At 38.5% G+C, this 20,116-nt stretch overlaps 2 protein-coding genes across 2 annotated transcripts in view; both read right to left on the reverse strand.

The window, feature by feature from the left end:
* Window positions 1-84: 84 nt before the first annotated feature.
* cldn7b (claudin 7b) lies at window positions 85-4,741 on the reverse strand. The gene is made up of 4 exons (XM_052567921.1): window positions 4,282-4,741; window positions 2,070-2,234; window positions 1,733-1,817; window positions 85-1,603 (listed from the first exon to the last, which is right to left on the reverse strand). The coding sequence occupies exons 1-4, from the start codon at window positions 4,502-4,504 to the stop codon at window positions 1,447-1,449; spliced, it is 630 nt and encodes a 209-aa protein (XP_052423881.1). The 5' UTR covers window positions 4,505-4,741; the 3' UTR covers window positions 85-1,446.
* A 6,958-nt stretch (window positions 4,742-11,699) lies between these two features.
* fgf11b (fibroblast growth factor 11b) overlaps window positions 11,700-20,116 on the reverse strand; it is a 41,744-nt gene continuing 33,327 nt past the window's right edge. Inside the window, exons 4-5 of the mRNA XM_052566543.1 lie at window positions 17,659-17,857; window positions 11,700-16,236 (exon numbers count right to left, since the gene is read on the reverse strand). Coding sequence (XP_052422503.1) covers window positions 16,103-16,236; window positions 17,659-17,857 — 333 coding nt within the window. The 3' untranslated portion in view covers window positions 11,700-16,102. The remainder of the gene's footprint in view (window positions 16,237-17,658; window positions 17,858-20,116) is intronic.

Genomic DNA, 20,116 nt, shown 5'->3' on the forward strand with positions numbered 1-20,116 from the left:
GTCTCAAAAGGCAAATTACTAAAATGGGTAAACAGTCACAGCTTTCATTAGGCACATATAAAGAACGTTACAAAAGGCCAAATCTTGTTTTAAAAAATTTATTTACATAATTTTTTATAATGCAAACCAAACGGTCATAAACGTTTCAAAAAGTTAAATATTTGCATAAGCTGGTTACACATATAATATCGACTATCCTAAATAGACTTGAGGGCAACCCACCTCAAGTGGTCTAAGCACGAAGACCAAAGAAAGAAAGAACAACAGCCATAGAGAACCAGATTTTGCATGTCACATACTCATGTACATGTGGATAAAAAGAGACATGTAATTCTTGGTCTTGGACTCAGCAAATATCTACAACCTTTTCTCCTGACCAAAAAATGGTGTATAAAGCAAGAAAGGAGTGCCAAAAGATTTTGTAACATTATCTTAATAACAGGAAGGACACTGAGGAGCTGAAGCAAAAAAAAAAAAAAATGGTTTAACTTTGCTTAAATAAGAGCCATTCCTTTGATTTACACCCCCCTCCCCCCAAAAAAAAAGAAACAACAACAAAAAAACAGGCTTCACTGATAAATTTAGTGCTTTAGTTTCTTTATCTTTAGCCTCACCACAAAAAAAGCTTTTGTTTATCCACCTAGTTTCAATCTAGCTGTGTAAAGCATGCCAGCAATTTCAATCTAATTCCATCAACATACCACTCGGTAACATTATAGTTCTCTTTGAGTAGTTCAGTACTTTACTACTTCCTTTCAAAAACTGTCTTTCAATAGCAATGAGTGAAACTTCCCTCAGATCATTTGTATAAAGTGAAGTATTGTTTGAAAAGAGAAGGTCTGGTATGTCACCGTCACCGTCACCGGCCTGAAATTATGCAGCAAAGTGAACCAGAAATTTGTATGTTGGTCTTGGCTCTTAAAAAAATTATAAAGAAATTTAAATTGTTCTTTTCATGCACCTCAGTGTCAGACAACATAGCATAAAGTGAAACACAAAGCAAAAAAGTCAGATGAGGTCAGGACATGGCTTTAGAATAGAGATGTGTTAATGAGCGGTATGAGTGATGATTTTTCCCTGAGCATGCCTCTCTCTTTAAAGTTCCCTAAACATGGCAGTCTTATAAAAGGAGGAACATACTGGGGAAGATCCCCCTCTTTCCAAACTCACATCAGTAACATGATTTATAATAGGAAAAAACAGACTTGGTGCTTATCAAAAGAAAGAAAACATAAGTGACCTCTTTTTCTGAAGTGGGCTGCTGTATCGGAGCACGAGTAAAATTTTCCCAAGGCCACTGATCTTAGCTGTCTGTTCTATTCTAAGTCAAACACAATACAAGAAATTAAAATCTAAAAAGATCTGAGATCAGCTGACTAGGGAAACTTCTACAGATGCTCTGTTATTCATTATGATCTTCTCCAGCTTGTGAACTGCTGCCATGGCTCAAACGTACTCCTTGCTGCTGCTGGGGGGTCTGGAGGACTTGGGGTACTTGGGAGATGGTTTACCCTTTGGGCAGGAGGCAGCCAACATGCCTCCACCCATTATGTCCAGGAACGCACCTGCCCAGGCAATGAAAATGGCTGCACCGAACTCATACCTATAGAAATAGAATATTATGATATGAGTATTGGCTTTCCTTTCTGGAGGAACTATAAAATAAGGTAAAGCACATGGATAAAGGACTAAACATAATTTGCTTGTGGTTTGCACCCACTTTTGAACTTACTTTGTGTTGACTGGTGTGAAGGGGTTATAGAAGTCCCGGACGATTTGATTTGTAAACCAGCCGCAGGCGACAATGCTACAGAGGGCTGAGGAATGGAAGAGAAGAGATAAATAAGTTACTTATGAAAAAAAGATTCCAAACATGTTTTTGACCATTTTTGTCCCCAAAGAGGAGGAAGTGAACATTTAAGTCAGGCGACAGATTCTGGAGCAATAACAAAGCACTGATTCCTAACCTGGCAAGAATTCCTTTAACCTTGGCATTTAATACCTTATCTAGATCTTTTTGATGAAAAAGTACTGCATTACAAAACTAGCATTAATATAAGTGAACGCACCTCCAACAATGAGGACTATACCGCCGGTCATGGCAATGCGGGACTTTTTGACCTTGTCATCACCACCACAGTTAGTGCACTTCATGCCCATGCTGGCCACACCCAGTCCTGCTACTGTGAGAAGGATCCCGACGATCATCAGGGCACGAGTTGCCTGGAGAGAACCTGAAAGAGGGGGAGGGTAGAGAATGAGTGAGATACAAAGAGAAAAAGGTAAATAATTCTTGATGCAGTAGATTTGTAATTTGTTCAATTATATAAAAACTCGAAGTAAATGTTATCCACTAGGCTAAAGGTATGATTATTCCCTTCATTGTTTATGATGGTTAAACTCAACTCGGCACACAAAACAGGCAAGTGCTTTAATAGTGAATCAGAGAGATTATAGGCTGACTAAAGGGTTTTGAAATGGCCTAATTCTCTACAGGCGTTTGTTTTTTTCCTCTGACTTACAAAAAGGCCCTTCCCCCAGCCACACCTGCAGTCAGGTGCGACTGAGACCGGTTCCAACCGGAAGCCTCCTTTGAGAGCGCAGTGAGATTGTACACATACGTGGGCAGCGATTTGCCCTTTAGCTTTGGAGAAGGAACAGGTTTAACCAGTCAGTGGGAGCTTGGGTATGACTGCAACAATCTGTTTTCTTTTTCTTTATGGGTACGGTTTGGCTTTCCAAAGTATTAAAACACTTTTAGTATCAAGATGAATTAAGAAGAAATCACTTTACTAGGTGTGTATCACCTGAAATGAAATGTAGATTAAAATCTTACAGGATAAACAAAATGGCTGCCTAGGGCGGTTACATCACCTTGCTTTTTGTGTTTCATGTTATATCTCATGGTTTATCCATAACAGTAGTGCTACAGCAAAATATTAAATAGGCTATCAAAGTTTTGTGCATAAACTCACTGATAAGTGTCTGTTTTACACAAGCTAAATCAAATGACTGATATGGTAATTGATTATATGACTTTAGTGTGTATAAACATACAGCCATAAGCACTGAAGTGAGCCTTTTCAATCAATCTCTGGTGTGAATAGTAAAGATGGGATGAAATAATGGCATGAAATGAGGGGAATAAACATCAAATAAAGAGCAAACGCCTCTACTATTATTCTAAAAAGGCACTATTTGAGTTCAAAAAGCTTCATTGTCTGCGTTTAGGTGCTTTCACAAAGGACTCTTTTTTTTTTTTTCTTGTTGTGTTTAATAAACTGTTGCAAAATACACAAGTCATTCAAAGACAATGCCTGACTCCCCCACCTGACACAGGAGCACAGTTTCCGCGAGGGGAGGAAGGGTGGGAGTCACGCCCGTGTAATCATTACTTCGAGTAACCAGCTGGATCACCCAACACTAAACTAGCATTGTCCCAGTCAGAAAGTTCACCCAAATGTTAAAACGGTTCACATTTTGAGATAATTATCATGGTGAATCTCCTATTTAGGAAACTCTGGCTTTAAATTTGACCTCATACTTTGTTTACACATTCCCGAAGGACGGCTGCCCTTTCCTTTTACCCAAAACATAACCGAGGTAAAAACAAAAAGCATTATCTATCAATCAGCTCTGTAGGAATGTGAGTGTTATGCTATTCATACACATTTTATGTAATCACTGCCAGAATGAGTTAGCGTGAATTTATTTATTTATTTATTTTAGGTAACTTGTGGAACAACAGGTGCTTGTCCTTATTATTGTAACTCTAGAGGAGTTGCCGCAAAATGGCTCTAGGGCGTGGTAACGTCCTGGCTTTCATGTAGCTACGGATAAGAAAAGCATCACTACAACAATCTGGAGTAATTTGCACCTTATATTTGATAATTAAAAATTAAAATAAATGGTTTTAAAATGATTTTCATGTTATCAACCAATATTTTTTTAAGTTTCAATTTCATAATTAATAACTAACGTAGCTATGACAGGACACAAATAAATTATATCAGTAGCTTGGCACCATTTGGAGCCAAAATACTCTTATAATTATCATCAGAGTGTGAAGAAGTGATCATATGCCAGTACGTTCAACAGTGCGCGCATGCGCGCTTACAGGTTTCGTGAGTTTTAAACCACAACTAATATGAACAAACAGACCGGTGCAAATGAAAGTACTTTTTAGAGACATCCAGCAGTGTTATTAATAATATATGCTAAAGCTACCCCTTGTTAGAAAGAAAAAGAAAAAAGAAATGCTGTTTGTAGGCTGTTACTTACTATCGAGTTGGAGGATGGAGTCGTACACCTTGCACTGCATTTGTCCGGTGCTCTGGAAAGCGCACGACATCCAAAGACCTTGATACATCGCTATCGCTGTGATAATATTATCTCCAACGTAGGCAGACATCTTCCATTGGGGTAAGATTGTGCCAACGATGAGCCCAATCAACCCCAGAAGCGATAGAGTAAATCCCAAAAGCTGCAGTCCTTTATTTGCCATCTTCTCGCAATGAACTTAAAAGTTAAACGATATCTGAAAGCAGCAGGTCAGGTCTAATGCTTTTCCAAATGAGTTCGGTTTTCGTAATCCTCCAACGTCTTAAATAATCAAAAACGTAGTTTTGAAATATGTATTATATTTTTTAAATGTTAGTTAAAATGCAGTAAAGCGCCGTTGCTGATTCCCCAACTCAGATAGCCTACCTGTCCTGTGAAGCCGCACCTTGAATAGCTGCTGATTTGAGCTTTTAGAGCGTCGTCCTCTTTATGGGCGGAGACTTCCTGAGTTTCGTCTTCAGTTCACTCCGGTGTGTTGTTGTGAGGTCTGAGGGTATCGTGACGACATCTTATCGTAGTATGAGTAAAATCATTTGTTATCACAAATAGCAGATTTGTCATACTTTCATTTACAATCTGTATCGCATTTTTCATGTCTCGGAACTTATTGCCAAGTTGTCTCGGTCTTTAGAAATGGTTATGCTAGGCTACTACTGCCTAAACACTTCTCCATATAAATTTAAAGAACCAAAATCAGTCTGTGTGAGTTGAGTTTATTTAATACTCGAGTTTTACAACTTGAGTTGAATTACTGAAACAAATGAACTTTATCACGACATTCTAATTTATTGAGAAGCCCCTGTACATTCACACACTGAATGATGATGCAACGTTATTTAACCTATATTTTGATATTTTATGAAAAGCATACCACTTGTGTTTAATTATGCTTTTATATAAAATCTACATATTGCTATATATATATATATATATATATATATATATATAGGCTATATATTGAGAATTATAACTACATGGTCACAGTTTACATTTATGTATTTAAGCTCATAACTATATATTCTGATTTACTTCTGACAAAGAAATTTATTAAACCAAAAATAATTTTTTCATGACAGAGATTTGGCCTGTCTGAATGTACAATATAGACTTACACTTAGCTCACATTTAACCAACGCTATGACAGTTAATAGTGTTAAATTGTGTTTAAGAAGTAAGTGTTAAAAGTGCTGACACTATTGTGTATTTGGTGTAACAGAATATGTTGACATGCTTTAATGTCCAAAAAACTAATTATTTTTCAAACACTGTACGTTATTGTAGGTCCTCAATGCCCCGCCTCTCTAAAAACGTGTCATTTTCTACAAATCCGCTCTGATTGGCCAACTGACAAAGAACATTGTGATTGGCTGAACACCGCAAGCACAACGGAAATATAACCATAATTACAAGCTTCTTCTTTCAAAATAAATGTAAAGACAGTTAATAATGTCCTTAGTTTTACCATCAGTTCAAGCCTGAAAGGGGAAAAGAGTCGCGTGACAGACAGTGATGAAGCTCGTATATGTTTGCAGTACACAAGCCACTGTGTGACCCCCTCTCTCCATCTCTCTTTCTCACACACACACGAGACACTCAAAACTCTGCATTTGAATATTCAATAAGCGGATACTTAAACTAATAAAAACAACTTAGTAGCTTATTCAGAAGCACCAGATTGCCATAGCAAAGTCAGAATTACCTCCTCTCCTAGGTTCACGAAACTGTCCATAAAATGCATTGCTTTTGTGTTGTAATTAATCTTAAAGATTGCTAAATGAATCTACTTTCAGGAAGGAAAAATAAAGTGCTTTTGTTTCCTCCTAGATCCCTGACATGGCTGCTTCAACAGTAGCTGCTGTTACTGAAACCACTTCTTCTTTCTTTGCTGAACATTTGGGTGGCATTGTGCAAATATTTCCATATAGTGAAGTAGACATGTGGTGGCATGTTTTATTGAGCCGTTTTAGGGGGCCGTGGAAGAGTCTTACCATTGATAAAGAATATCTCTTTGGGTTTGAGACTTTAGTCTTTGCAGCTTTACAGATCTTCTTTATGCACCAAGAGCTTGTGACACTCCAAAGAGAAATGAAAAATATAAATCACATAATATGACCCCTTTGAGAGAAGTGCCTGACACAGCAATAAAGTCATGACTATAAGCCACATAAAGTTAGTTTGGAAACTCACAGGCCACATGTCAGAACCTTTACAGGAAATGTTTTAAACTGTCATTTGAGTGAATGTTTTGCCCGGCACCCTGAGGCTTCCTCTGTATACCAGTTTAAAAACCTGCAGCCAACCCAACACACTTTTCAACTTTTTCATCTGAGTATCTGTTTTAGAACTTGTTAGTAAATATACTGTAAAAAGCCGAAGTGTTTTCTTAGGAACCAGTCTTTAGTTCCATTGTACTGTATCGTTTCCAGGGAAGTGATTCCACTTAAGGACAGTTTTTCTTTGCTGTTAGTCTAGCCACATTACACAAACATAGAGAAAGAGAAAAGGGAGTGTCTTTATGAATCATACGAGCTATACGTCACAGGTTTCAGCCAGAAAAAAAATTCCTGATATAATTCATAAACAAATGAGCATGTACAAATGGATCTACACTTCCTTGTTTATGAGTGCGAAACTGTTTACTAAAGCATTATTTGCCACCGTTCTCACAGGGTGGAGGGTTCTAACGTACCAGAACTGGTCAGACAGGTTCTCCCATAAACCACAGATCACCAGCCCTGAGCACTTCCTGAAATCTAATGCAAACACATTCATACATACAAAGAAATATCTACTTTATATTCCTCCACACACATATGCACATCCACATATCGCATCTCTTCTCATACTCTTATGGTCCAGTGAGACATTTCACACAATCCACCGGTCACTGTCTCAGAGAGCGTGAGAAACTCGGAAGTTTATTTCTGATGTTGTGTGCAAATGCAAAATTCCTATAAATATCTTCGCCATGGTTGTACAAGAATCATTTTTGTTTCTCACTGTGCTTCTTCCTGAGCAGAGACTTCAATGTCACCTCTGTGCTTGGGTGGTGGGGGAGAGGGTTTAGGGGGCTGGTCTTATTTGACACACCCCTATAATTGTTTAGAGTCTCAAGGCAAGTAATTCGAACTGTCATCTGTAAGTGACTCATAGCCGAGAGGAAATGGGACTAGTATCAGTGGAAAGCATAGTAATTCTGACAACTGCTGCTTAGTTTACATAGTAATATTATCATGTATTGCTATATATAGTTGAATTAGCTCTGGGCTGTTTGCAAACATATATTTCTTGTATCATTATTATCACTTTTATCTTAACCACAGTTTCTAGATGGGTTTCGTGGAAACTCTCTCTTCTCACGCTCTCTGTCATCCAGTTTTTACTTACTACGCCCCCTAGTGGAAACCCCCCGCTAGAGTTCAGGTCAGCCACTAGAGGGAGTCGTGGCCTTTCAGTGTAGCTCAGTCCAGAGAGCTCTGACATTTGTTTTGTTCCTTCCTTTATTGGTGTAATGGATGCTGAACATCACCAAAATGTCTCAGCAGACTCTCTCTGTTTCTCTCTTTGTTCTTCCTTATCCCATCTGATAAAAAATAATGTCCATTAACATCCTAATGAGAACAAGAAGGTGTGATGGGGAGAATGAAGGAATAGAGGAGAGAGGAGAATGTGTGGGAATGAGATAAAAGTGAAATCAATGATGATGTTACCTGGGCCTCACAGGGAAGGATAATGGAGGACATTAGGAAAAATACTGAGTGTGTTTTTGTAAGAGGCTATACAGTCCATAAGTCTGAGACCAGTATAGCAAAAATGCTACTATTTGCATAATTTAATATATTTTCTTGTAATTACAAATTGGATTATGACTTTTTTTTTTTTTTTTTGTTCGTCTCTCCTTTTCTTTATTTGACAGCACAACTATTAATTTTAGAATGATCCTACATACACTGTAATATATATATATATATATATATATATATATATATATATATATATATAGAAGTCTTTCTACTTAATTAAATTTTTAATGCAGCATGTTACATGCCATTTCTATGTGAATATATGTGAGCTTTACTAGCAATTTATGAGTGAGAATTGTTTTTTCACTGTAAAAAAAAAAAAGATAATTTTCTGCCAAAACATTATTCATTAATTTTACAGACATTTCTATTAACCCTACAACACAAGCCAGTGCAAAATTCAAAATATAAAAACACAGAACACCTGTAAAAAAATCAATATGGAAAATCCCTTCATACTTTAGGCCATATTTGTATGATTTTTTATTTTCCGTCTGTACACCATTGGTGTATTATTTAAGCATATTAAGTTTATTTATGCATTTTAACTGAAGTAATGTCTTTCTTTGTTTTGAAGTTGAAGTTGCAATTTCTGTGATCACCTCTCATAAGATAACAAAATTAAGTATCCACCTAATGTTGTGTTAAAATAAATATATAAAAGTAACACATCACACTCTTTTTAAAATAAAGTTCCAAAAAGGCAATCAAATGGGTACCCCAAAAATCATTCACTGAACAAATCTTAAAAGAACAATCTTTTTTTCGTGTGTGAAGAACCTTGTCCACTTGTAAAGTGTGTGCTATAGAAATGTTCTATGGATGTTACAGGTTCTTTATGTAACCATCAATGCCAATAAAGAACCTTATTTGTATTTTAGGTAATCAGTTCAAATAATATCAGAACGAAGGCTGCTGACTCAGGTATCACTTGCGTTGTGGACGCCGCGTCTCTTACATCCACTAGAGAGCAGTATAGAACAAGTCTTGAACTCTTGCAATCTCATTCGCCAAAGACCTTGACGATCAGTTTAAGTAGGTACAATCTGGGGAGAGTCTGGAGATGTGTTCAGGAGGCTTCAGGGCAGAGCTGAAGGCCTGAGGGAAGAGTTCAAATAGTGTGAAGGATGTCAGGTTTGAATGCACACGAACATACAGAGCAAGCGGCTTTAAGAAGATGCCATGTTGGATCAAAATCATTATCTGAGAGATCATAGAGGCTTATAAGGGAACACAGTTGTGTCTGTGAGCATTTGCTCGCCAGTGTGCAAGTAGAGACTTGTTTCTGTATGCATTATACCAGCAGCCTGTGTGTGAGTGTATAGGGTGAGATCAGAAAGTGAAGGGAAGCCCTGGTCTAAACGCTGAGCCCAGATGGCAAATGTAACGAGGAGCAGATAGCAGAGGTGCATTCTCTGACCCTGCCACCCTTGCCTTCCTCTTCCTTCCTCCCCAGGGACACATCCATGAATAATGCATGGATCAATTATTACTTCTAACATTTAGCTCTATTTTAGCAAGATTGCAGCAGGGTGCCTTAGCAATCTGTGTTTATGTGGTCACTTGAAAGTCTTACCATTAGAACTTAGCCATGGGAAGAAAGAAAAAAAGCTACAGAGCATTTATCTCCCTTGACAGATTTGTGCATTACTGTTGTGGTTTACCTTTATCAAGAGTTGCGGAGGTTTGCTGCAGGTGAGGGTCTGATACAACCATGACTCATAGCTTCTCTGATGCTTTCAGATTCAGCCTGGGGACTCAAAACCAAGTTCTGGTGCGTGTTTGTCAGTGGGTGTGTAAAATTCAGTCAAATCAAACGTGCTTGTGATGTAAAATAGGTTACTGCTGCCAAGTATAAGAAGCACATGAATAATTATTTTGATTTTGCTGTGATTATGATCTTATTTCCTTGTCAAAAAGGGTTCACAAAATTCTCTCGCTCGTTTTTCTTTGTTTTGATGTTACAAACGCCATTTCTAAGCACGTTATGTATATTACTGCATTATGAATAAGCGAAGTTGTTTGTTTTTTCGTTGTTCAGGGACTCATTACAGCTCGAATAGCTCTATGTATGTCAGCGGTAGACAACTTCCAAGTCAGTGAGCGTCACTCACTAAATATTTTTTAACAAATTTTGTATTTATGAGCTCAAAAACACGCACATTAACCGGAGGATTCACAACAGGTCTGTCCGCAAATAGTTTGTACTTAACCGGTTTCTTGAACACGTGCTGGTAGATCGTAATTTGCATAATACGCGCACAACCCATGCCCACAAAAGGGATTTCCGTACTACCTCATCTGTCTCTCCCGCTCGCTCCCGCTCTCTTTCGCGCGCGCATTCTCAATTAAGTGCATGCGCAGACAGTGTTTCGAAGAGTTATTATTCTATAAACCCGTTTCGTATTGGCCGTTTTATCACATAATTTTTATTTTTACTCATTTAAGATAAACATTTAGTTAGTAAGTGATATTGATTATATTATTTATTTAATTTTGTAAATATGTGGCTTCGGTTGGTTTTAAATGTTATCGTATAAAATGTTCAAATTTACCGATTGGATGTTTAAAACATGCCACTTAAATGGTTCAGAAAAGCTGACATCATGACAATTTTTTTTTAATGTAGTTCTTGTGAAAATTAGCCTGTGACCACGAGAAAACAAGTAAAATCTTCTAGTGTTTTCTAAAACTTCCAACAGTATTTTAGTCTCATCCCTTCATCATGCAGAGAAATGATCACAGCGCAACCATCCTTTTTGATTTATCCCATACTTTTGATGTCTTCTCATTTCCCTTGTTTAATCAACATGGTGTCATTATCTCCAATAAGCAATCTGCCTTCAAAATATTTCTGAATATTCTCGCAGCAGGAATCCTGATCTAGAATTAGTTTCTAGGATTACTTTTAGTTAACCGGCGGAGGGATCTGAATTATGTTTTGCCCTCCCACGCTGCAATTCAAACCCTGTTCTGCATGTAATTTTCTCATATTAATCCATCAACTGCCAGCTAATCCTCAAATATATAGAAGAAACTTGTTTTAAGAGTTTGTAGGGTCTGTAAAGGCATTAAAGGCAATTATCTCGGCTTGCTTGAAGGGGCTGGAAGATGATCTACGATTATATAACGAGTCTGAATGCGCGAGTGAGAGTGGGCTGTGGTTTATATTCCACCCTGCGGTATTAATTCTGTTCTTCATCTGATTAGCGAGACTTCCTGTAATGCAGTGACATGATGCAGATGTTCATAGGTGGCCTGTGAGAGGATTAGTCGAGGCCTGGTGACATAAAAGGGAGAAGTTGAATAAATACTGCACAAAGTGAGCGTCTCTCGTGTGTGGATGTGTTGTCCATGTGCAGTGTGCCAATGCTAAGTGGAGGGAGCAGAGGTTGTCTTTCACCTGTCACCTGACTGCTCACCTGTGAGTACCTGCATCTGTCTGTGCCATCTGTTTCCTGCATGCTTCTGATATTATGCGTGGTCATTTTCTAAAACCAGGAACAGCGGACATCTAAAAACACATATTATATACAATACAGTCCATCACACATCTTACAATAATACAAATATAACTGTTTATTCAGTAATATGTAGTAATAAGACACACCCCCTTCCTCCTCCTAACCCAGAGATGTATAATTGCTCTAGAAACGTACACAGGATGTCAAGTTAGAGGCCAGGAGAAGGTGCTAAGGAGATCCTGTGCTCTGTAAAGGGGAGTCATTGCCTAGTATTTCCGAAGTGGGATGCATGCAGTAGAGTCCCAGTACTCTCCCAGGTGTGTCGGCTTTCAGAGCAGCACGTCTGCCATGCTGGTTAGGGGCGCAGGGGATGGCCAAATGACCCAGGCTGTTGGTCTATGGTCAGCCTTCGGTGAGTCTCCACGCAGGCCTCCATGCTGAGGTGTGTGTAGCTCCGCCTCCAGTGGCTGCAGCCAATCAGCCTGTTCCTGCATCCACTGTAAGATCAGGGGCGGGGCTTAAGCAGGAAGCCACATTCTGTTTGGCAGTTATTGCCACACTCAGGCAAGCCCTGGCTAGTGGAAGACTTTGCTTTTTCGGAAGACAAGAGGATAGGGAAGAAAAGGACTGGCTTGTTTTCTTTTCATTTCGTTTGGAAGACCTGTTCAGAAAAAGGTGCGTTGGCTTTTAGTTTGAGTATTTTTTTTTTCTTTTTTGCTTAAGTCACAAATCATGTATTTAAGTATGGGTGAGGAGGTCTTAAAAGTCCAATTAGTCCATTAACAAGAAAAAAAAGCATAAAAAACAAGTTTGCACAAGGGAAAATATAGCAGTAAAAGAAAACAATCAAACAAATACAAGGTTTCAGGTTCATACATATTTTCCACTAAATATAAAAGCAAATTACAAGTACCCATCAGTTCTTTAAAATGACAATTTTTTTTTTTTTTTACTGTGGGTAAAATGGCCTTCGGTTGCAATTAATATTACAATTTAATAAAAACAAATACAAAAAGGAACTCAAATCTGTACATGTCCAAAGTCCTTATGGCTCACAGCAGGTTTGGCAAGACCAGGCAGTCCATCTCCCCAAAAGCACCCATTTACAGTACTGTCATCACTGCTTTATTGCATTTAATATTACTTTTTAATCATTCTTTGATTTATATACACATATTGTTCTCTTTTACTTCTCTGAGATAGATATTATGAAATCTCTTTTTCATCACAAAAATACAGCATGAAAATTTCATAAGTGTTCCCTTGATCAGCTCGCTCTTTTTGCATGCTTGAATTGAGGGCAAATGAAACAGAGGGTGGACTCAGTGTGTCCTTGAGAACTTGCCCTGATTTAAAAGAGAGAGCGAGAGTCAGGAGAGATATAATACTAGCAAATTCACAGCAAAACCAGGTCTGGACAGAAGCAATAGAGGGGGAGCGAGCGAGCAAGGCCCATTTGACAATACCCAAATTGGGTTTGCGATCTGGATGTCACTTTATCTCCATGTTGTCCTTTCTTCTGCCGCTTTCTCTCCCACTGGATAAAGTCCCACAAAAAATAAAGAAATAAAAAAATCATCTCAGTTCATCGTCTGCTAATGTCCTCGAGTTCCTCAGTTGAACAGGGAAATTATTGCTCACAGCGCTGGGCTATTGCTCTCCAGTTTGGCTTTTATTGAGTCAATCGATCGTTACCTCTCTCTCTCTCTCTCTCTCTCTCTCTCACTCACTCGTACACATACACACACAGAGCTGGAGGGAAGGTTAATAGCCACTGGACACACAGGAGAGGGTTTGTGGAGATTGCTCAGGAAATGGAGCATGACTTTGGAGCACACATGAGGGGACATATTTGCGCAACATTCATCGTTGTGTTCTTAGCGTCAGGTAGATACGCTACACATAACGCGTTCTCCTCCCCCCATCCTCAGAGAGACTATGTTCCTCAACTTCCTCTCAATCGGCAAGAATTTGTGTCGGATCTCACTCTCATCATTAGCACCAAAGCACACGTTCTCCTCCAAGAATCCAACTTAATGATCTTCTGGTTTTGCTCCTCATAATCGAATGTCGTCTTCCTCTCCACCAGCTAACTTCAATCACAGAGCTGCCCTCAGGATTTTCACAGACTCTCGCAGCCAGCAAATTGTCTTCATCCCAAATCTCGTCATGCATAACCAAACTTTCTCCAGCCTTTCTCATGCTACACATTACAGGAATGTTCCAGGCTCAATACAAGTTAAGTGCAATGAACAGCACTTGTGGCATTATGTTGATTAACACAAAAATGTATTTTCAATTGTCCCCCCTTTTCTCTAAAGAAAAAAAAGTAGAAGCAACAAAAATCAGTGAAGCACTTACAATGAAAGTGAAGAGGATAAATTTCAATATAATCTTTCTTTAATAAAACGGCACAAGATATAAAAATGTGCATGTTAACATGATTTTAGTGTACAAATTTTTTTTTTTTTTTTTTTTTTTTTTTTTGAAGAAAATTAGGAAAAGATTTAAATGCATTCTTAGTTAAATCAACATTATGCCACATCTGCTGTTCATTCAATTCAGTTGAACTGGAATATTCCTTTAATATTCAACTTGCTAATAACTTTCATTGAGACACATACACGTACCTTGCTTCAACATGCTAAACACTTTCTGCAACTTGCACAAACCCTCACTAACATCCACTATACATTCTTCCTACTTCCTGATGCATTTTCCAAAATATTTTATGTCCTTTGATTTAATTGTTAGTCAAATATTGATTCATTTTATGTATGTATTTATTTCTTTTTTTCTTTTTCTTGCTGGTCAGATGTTAGGGCACAGCTCAAAGAGATCTATGTGAACGTCTATGTGAACACAAATAAGAATTAACAAATGACCTTTCTCAGACAGAACAGCAGCAAAACCAACAAAAGACATGCAAGCCATACCTTCTACAGCCTCAGCAACTGCTATTGGCCCACAAATGCATGTCATCATCTAAGAGGCGGTTGCTTCCCTTCTGTAGGACAAAAGGTCACCATTTGGAAGCTGGTTGACCAATGCACTTGCAAACGCACACATTGCAAACAACTAACGGAGTGTGGTGTGTGTAAACTGATAAGATGCCTGTGGAATTACAAAGAGATCCTGGATGTCACAGCACATCCGCTTGGTTATGTGTCAATTATGAAACCTGGAGAGGGTCATCAGTCAACATCTCCAGGCAGATTAAAATGCCCAGACTCTACCGAGCCATTAAAATGATCAACTGTGGTGTGCGAGCCAATGCGTTTACACGTGTGTCCAGACTGCCGCACACACAAATAAATAATGGAAGCAGATGTTCATTTCACATCGTTCTGTCTCTTTCACACTCTAATACGCACGTCTAAACGCACACAAACATTGCGTCATTGATCAGCTTGCCGCAATTTAAATTTGCATATTAAAATCTCTTGTCCGAGCTGCTTGAACAAGCGGAACGTTCCCGGGAAAAGGAGTAAATAATTCAAGCAATCATGGCTCGACTCCATGTAATCCCCTGTAAGAATTCCATCAAAGAGCTATCAAACAACTGCCCCGAATAATCTTCACTCGTTTGCCAATGATACAGAAGCCACTTCAAGCCAACTGGCCATTAAACATGAATAGAGTTTCACACGAGAATTTCTTTTTTTCTTTTTTTTTCTTTTTTTTGGATCTTACAGTCCGCAGTTGTAGCCATAATTAAACCAAAAACAGATGTGTTTTGAGTTGTGGATTCAATCTAAATTCATAATCCTCCTCATTGGGTTGTTTTGAGAATATCAGACAGTGGAAAGAAGTACAACTACAGATTTATGTTTGATTTCAAAAGCTGCCCAATCACATATTATGCACAACACCACTGGCTTCCCTGGCAGCAGTCCAGCAGAAATCAATGGACACCTGCTGACCATTAGAACTGGATCCTCATTGAATGGTCCAATAAAAACTAATTTTACTATGCTCCTTCGTATAGTTCTGACTGGCACAGAGCAGCCTTTGGCAAAGTGATGGCAGGAAAAAAAAATGAACCAGCAAGGGTCTCATCTGCTGAAATCATTATGATGATATGGGATAATAACCTCTCTCTCCTTCGCTTTTATTCTTGCACTAAAACTCTTTGTTCAAACAAAAAGAAACCGTAGGGAAAGAAAAGTCAATTGAATTCTTCAGTTAGGATGGATATTGTTTGCATTTTTCGTCTGACACTGTGACAGAACTCAAGTAGGGCACATGGGTGCATGGAAAAATGTTTTTGCAGAGGATTATGGGATCATACGGGGGGGTCAGGTCTGGAAATATATGTGAGCTGGTTCGATGGAGAGAGGCAGGGATTCTCCACTTGTCCATCTGATCTTGCCCCGTTCAAAAACCCACAACTGACAGCCGCTCACACAGCTCTTCCTGCCCTCATTACATGAAGGAAAATGGAGTTCTCAGTGTCTATGTAGTCCCTCACCCTCCCTGCGTGCGCCCCCTGTGCTATGAAGCATCAGCTCTGGGGGCCTCTTTCCTGCCATTCTTGTGAGACGGGGAGTCTGAAGTCTTTACGGTTTTGCGTGGAGGACTCTGCTCCGCTACAAGCTCATGCAGTGAAGGTTCCTTGTACATGGCCACTAAAGGGAACAAGAAGAATAAAGACACACTGAGGTTATTTAAAGCAACAACAGAGTAACTAAAGTTATAGTCTCTGGAATAGTGCAATACATTTTTTTTTAAGAATCTGCCATTAAAAAAAACCCTTGTTTGGACCACTAATTTGAATATTGGGAGGGCCATTAGCTGGTACAAACTAATTATTATCCAGTATAAGATGGCCAAATTTGGATATAAGCTCATCTATGACATCTGGTACAAGCTGAATATAGACTGGTTTAAGATGGGGCAAAATCTTGTATTTTGGATTCAGCTTATCTACTAATCTAAGGTTGTTGTTTTTTTTTTTTTTTTGTAACTGAATTTTAAGGCTAGTCTAAATATTTTATGCCACCAGCCTCTGGCCTGAGATAGGGCAAGCTGGCTACTAGCTGGTCTAAACTAGGGCTGCTGGTTATTGGCTGGTCTTTAGCTTGTTTAGACTGGTTATTATCTGCTCTAAGATTGGTTACTAGTTGGTCTATGCTAGTGTAAGCTGGTTATAAGTTAGTCCAAGATACCTAGTCTAAGTTTGTCATTATTGGGTCTACAGCTAGTGCAAGCTAAATATTATTCATTAGTCAGTGCAAGCTGTTTATTAGCTACTCTTTGTTGGCCAGCCACCAACTTCCAAAAACAGCCTTGACCACCTGGTTTGCTAATAGACCATCCAAACTGGTCTATTGTCACCTGTTTGGACCAATTACTAAAAACACAGTCTAACAATCTAAAACACAGTTACCCCTTTAAGTTAGATTTTCCATCTTGGAATTAGTCTCTGGTAATCTATATTCTGCATTGGAATTATGGCTGCACTATTAATTGAAATTAAATCGCAAAGGCGATAAATCGCTATTTAGGCAGAAACTGTGATTGTCATGCATATCTTTCATTAAAGCACAGTTCTGTGATCAGTAGTGAATCTCCATCCGAATGCCAGAGTGTGCTCTCGTGCTGAAACTTCAGAAACGTCCACAGAAAAAATCCAGGAAATCCCTATGGTGGTTGCTGAATAAACAGAAGATTTAACTGCTTTCATTGATTCGACATGACTAAAAAGCACACGACTACGACAATATATGGTTTATCCGGGTTTGTCTTATTAAATTTTTAATTATTATAAAGTATATATTAATGCAATGCTAATCGACACAGCCATTATCACTGCTTAGAATATATTAAATATTGTGTGGCTTATTTGGTATAAGAAGCCACATCATCTCAAAGAAGAATTTATTTAAGTTATTGTCAGTGAACTGCGGCTCTGTGTAGTAAATGCTTCTCCATCTGAAAGCACGTGATGAGGCTTTACTACTGATCACAGAACCATCTCTACTGACAAGATGCGTATGACAGTCACATTTGATTAATCATGCAGCCGTGATCTCAAAGTTTGATCTGACCTTCGATGACTTTAGGTAGGAAGTGTGCGGCTGCTTTGGTCTTCTTCACACGGTTGCCCTTCATTACTTGGCCATCCCGGTTGATGCCAATGTACCATGAGCGTCCAGACTGGCTTTGGCGGTACAGCATGGAGGAGTACGTCACATAGTAGTTCTCAAACACACTCTCTTTGAATTTGCACTCTGGGTTGAAATTCTCCTGCCAAAGAATGAAAAAAACACAAATATGCTAATAAATACAGGCATCTGTAATGCATGCACATTCATGTATGAGAAACGAAAGATGGCAAAGTTAGCATGTTTCTAACAGAAATACCATTGCACCGTACTTTTGATTGGTTGGTCTACATCTGTAGAGGTTACGTGGAAATCCCATCATGGTGCTTCCTTGAAAGCAATGTTCTCCAGAGAGCAGGAGGTAGATAATTCTACTCAAAAACTGCATTCATTTGCATGACTGATGAACTTAACACTGTCCCCAAAGGTACTCCGCGAGTAGAGAAGCAGCACGCTCCACTCAACATATGTACCAGCATGCACATGTAAATGCACACACTTGAAAGCAGAAGCCACAAATCTATAGATAGTCAAAATGTCATGACCTGCGATGAAGAAAAACACATTCCGCTTTCAACCTAAAAGTTTAATTTAGCCCGTTCTGAACAGAACCTCGCCGTTCCCATTCATCTCCCTTTTACTTTGAACCTTTTCCACCAATCCAAGCCACTAAAGCCAGGTGACTGTAACCAGGAGCGACATGTATACATCTCTCTTAGTCTTCGTCAGGGTCCTTGCCCTGTCAGAGAGCAGACCCAATCAGCAGGATTGATTTACTGAGGGTAGTCAAGCAGAAACGGCTGACTGAAGACTTTTGGCAAACCACCGGAGATTGAGAGATTCGGACTGAGTGAGGAAAGGAGAAACAGAGATGATTCTGGGGTCTGAAGGTGGATGAAAGGGTTACGGGGGGTTTTCTTCCCCAATCTTAAGCAGCTCAGCTCGACTTGAGTGAAAACCGGCGCATAGGTCCAAATTTCTGCCTGTCTGCTTTTAGTCTATGCAATGCTCAGGATTTTTTCTTAGATTTGTCTTCATCAGCACTCACGTTCTTTTTCTTTCACTTATTTTATCTAACCCACCTTCCCTTCCTCTTGGCCTGTGCATCAAACTAAGCAGCTTTTGCCTCACGTATTTGATTTCCTTAAAATCTCACTGACGGAGGAGATCAATAGATGATCAGCCTCATGGAATACTAATAACGGCCACCGGGAAGGACATCGTCACATCCTACCTCAAATTTACAAGTTCAGTCTTCAAATATTAAGCCCCAAAGTTGACCTTTGTCCGGTTTTACAACATACATTACATTATAGCTTGTGGTGGTACCATCTTAAGACATTAAGAACTTGATCTTGACCTGAGGACAACCTTTTTGATGCCAAGGACCCCTAAATATGTTAGGAAAAAATGTGTGGAATAAAAAATTAAGTGTGATATTATAAAGATAAGATAATTCTTTCCAAATTTAAAATCAATTTGAATAAAATTTACATTTATATTTATATATTTTCAAACAAATTGTCATAATTAATATTCTTTAAAATATATATTTTTATTAAGCTATCTGAGATTAACAATTAACACACTATTTTATTATATATATAAAAATAATAAATATAAATGTATACAAATAGGAATAATTTAAATACCATTAATTTAAACAGCTTCTATGTTTTCAATCAGAACATAACACACACTTCATTAAAATCTTAATTGTGTCAGTATCACATTAACATTGAAATTTGTATACAGTTATATTATTAAAAGGTCAGATATAAAATACACTTATAACATACTTTTAAATAAACATAAATAATTATATTTATGTGATATAAGAAAAACGAATATGTATAAATACACACGTGTGTGTGTCTATGTGTGTGTGTTGCTTGTATAGTCGCTGTACAAAGCCACGCCCCCTGATGGCATATACAAACACAGACCAGACGACCAGAGACAACATTACTGCAATACATCATGTGCCATTCACTGGTGAGAAAACTTAATAGTACAGTTAGTAAAAGTACTACAATACCAGGAAGGAAGATCAGGTTGTTGATGCTTGCCTGCCATTCTCGCTCTGTCTGCACAGCGTGCGTGAACGCATTGATGATGTATCCTGTCTGCGCGAACAGGGTGTGCAGGGTCTCGGAACGAGCATTTCTTGGTCCTACGCCTTCCACAGAATATATAAATACATAAATACATTTAGACCATGTTACTTAATGATTGCTATTGGAATGTGAAAAGACTTTCAACCAGCATAACGAAAAAAAATTCTGAAGACAATCATCTATTGCATCTATAAGCGCATACATTAACTTAGATTATTATTATTATTATTATTTCCTGCTAATTGTTTTTTTTACGGACCCCCTAGCACCCCCTTGTGGTCCCC

This window comes from Carassius gibelio, chromosome B10 (genome assembly GCF_023724105.1).
Source record: "Carassius gibelio isolate Cgi1373 ecotype wild population from Czech Republic chromosome B10, carGib1.2-hapl.c, whole genome shotgun sequence".
Classification (NCBI taxonomy): Eukaryota; Metazoa; Chordata; class Actinopteri; order Cypriniformes; family Cyprinidae; genus Carassius; species Carassius gibelio.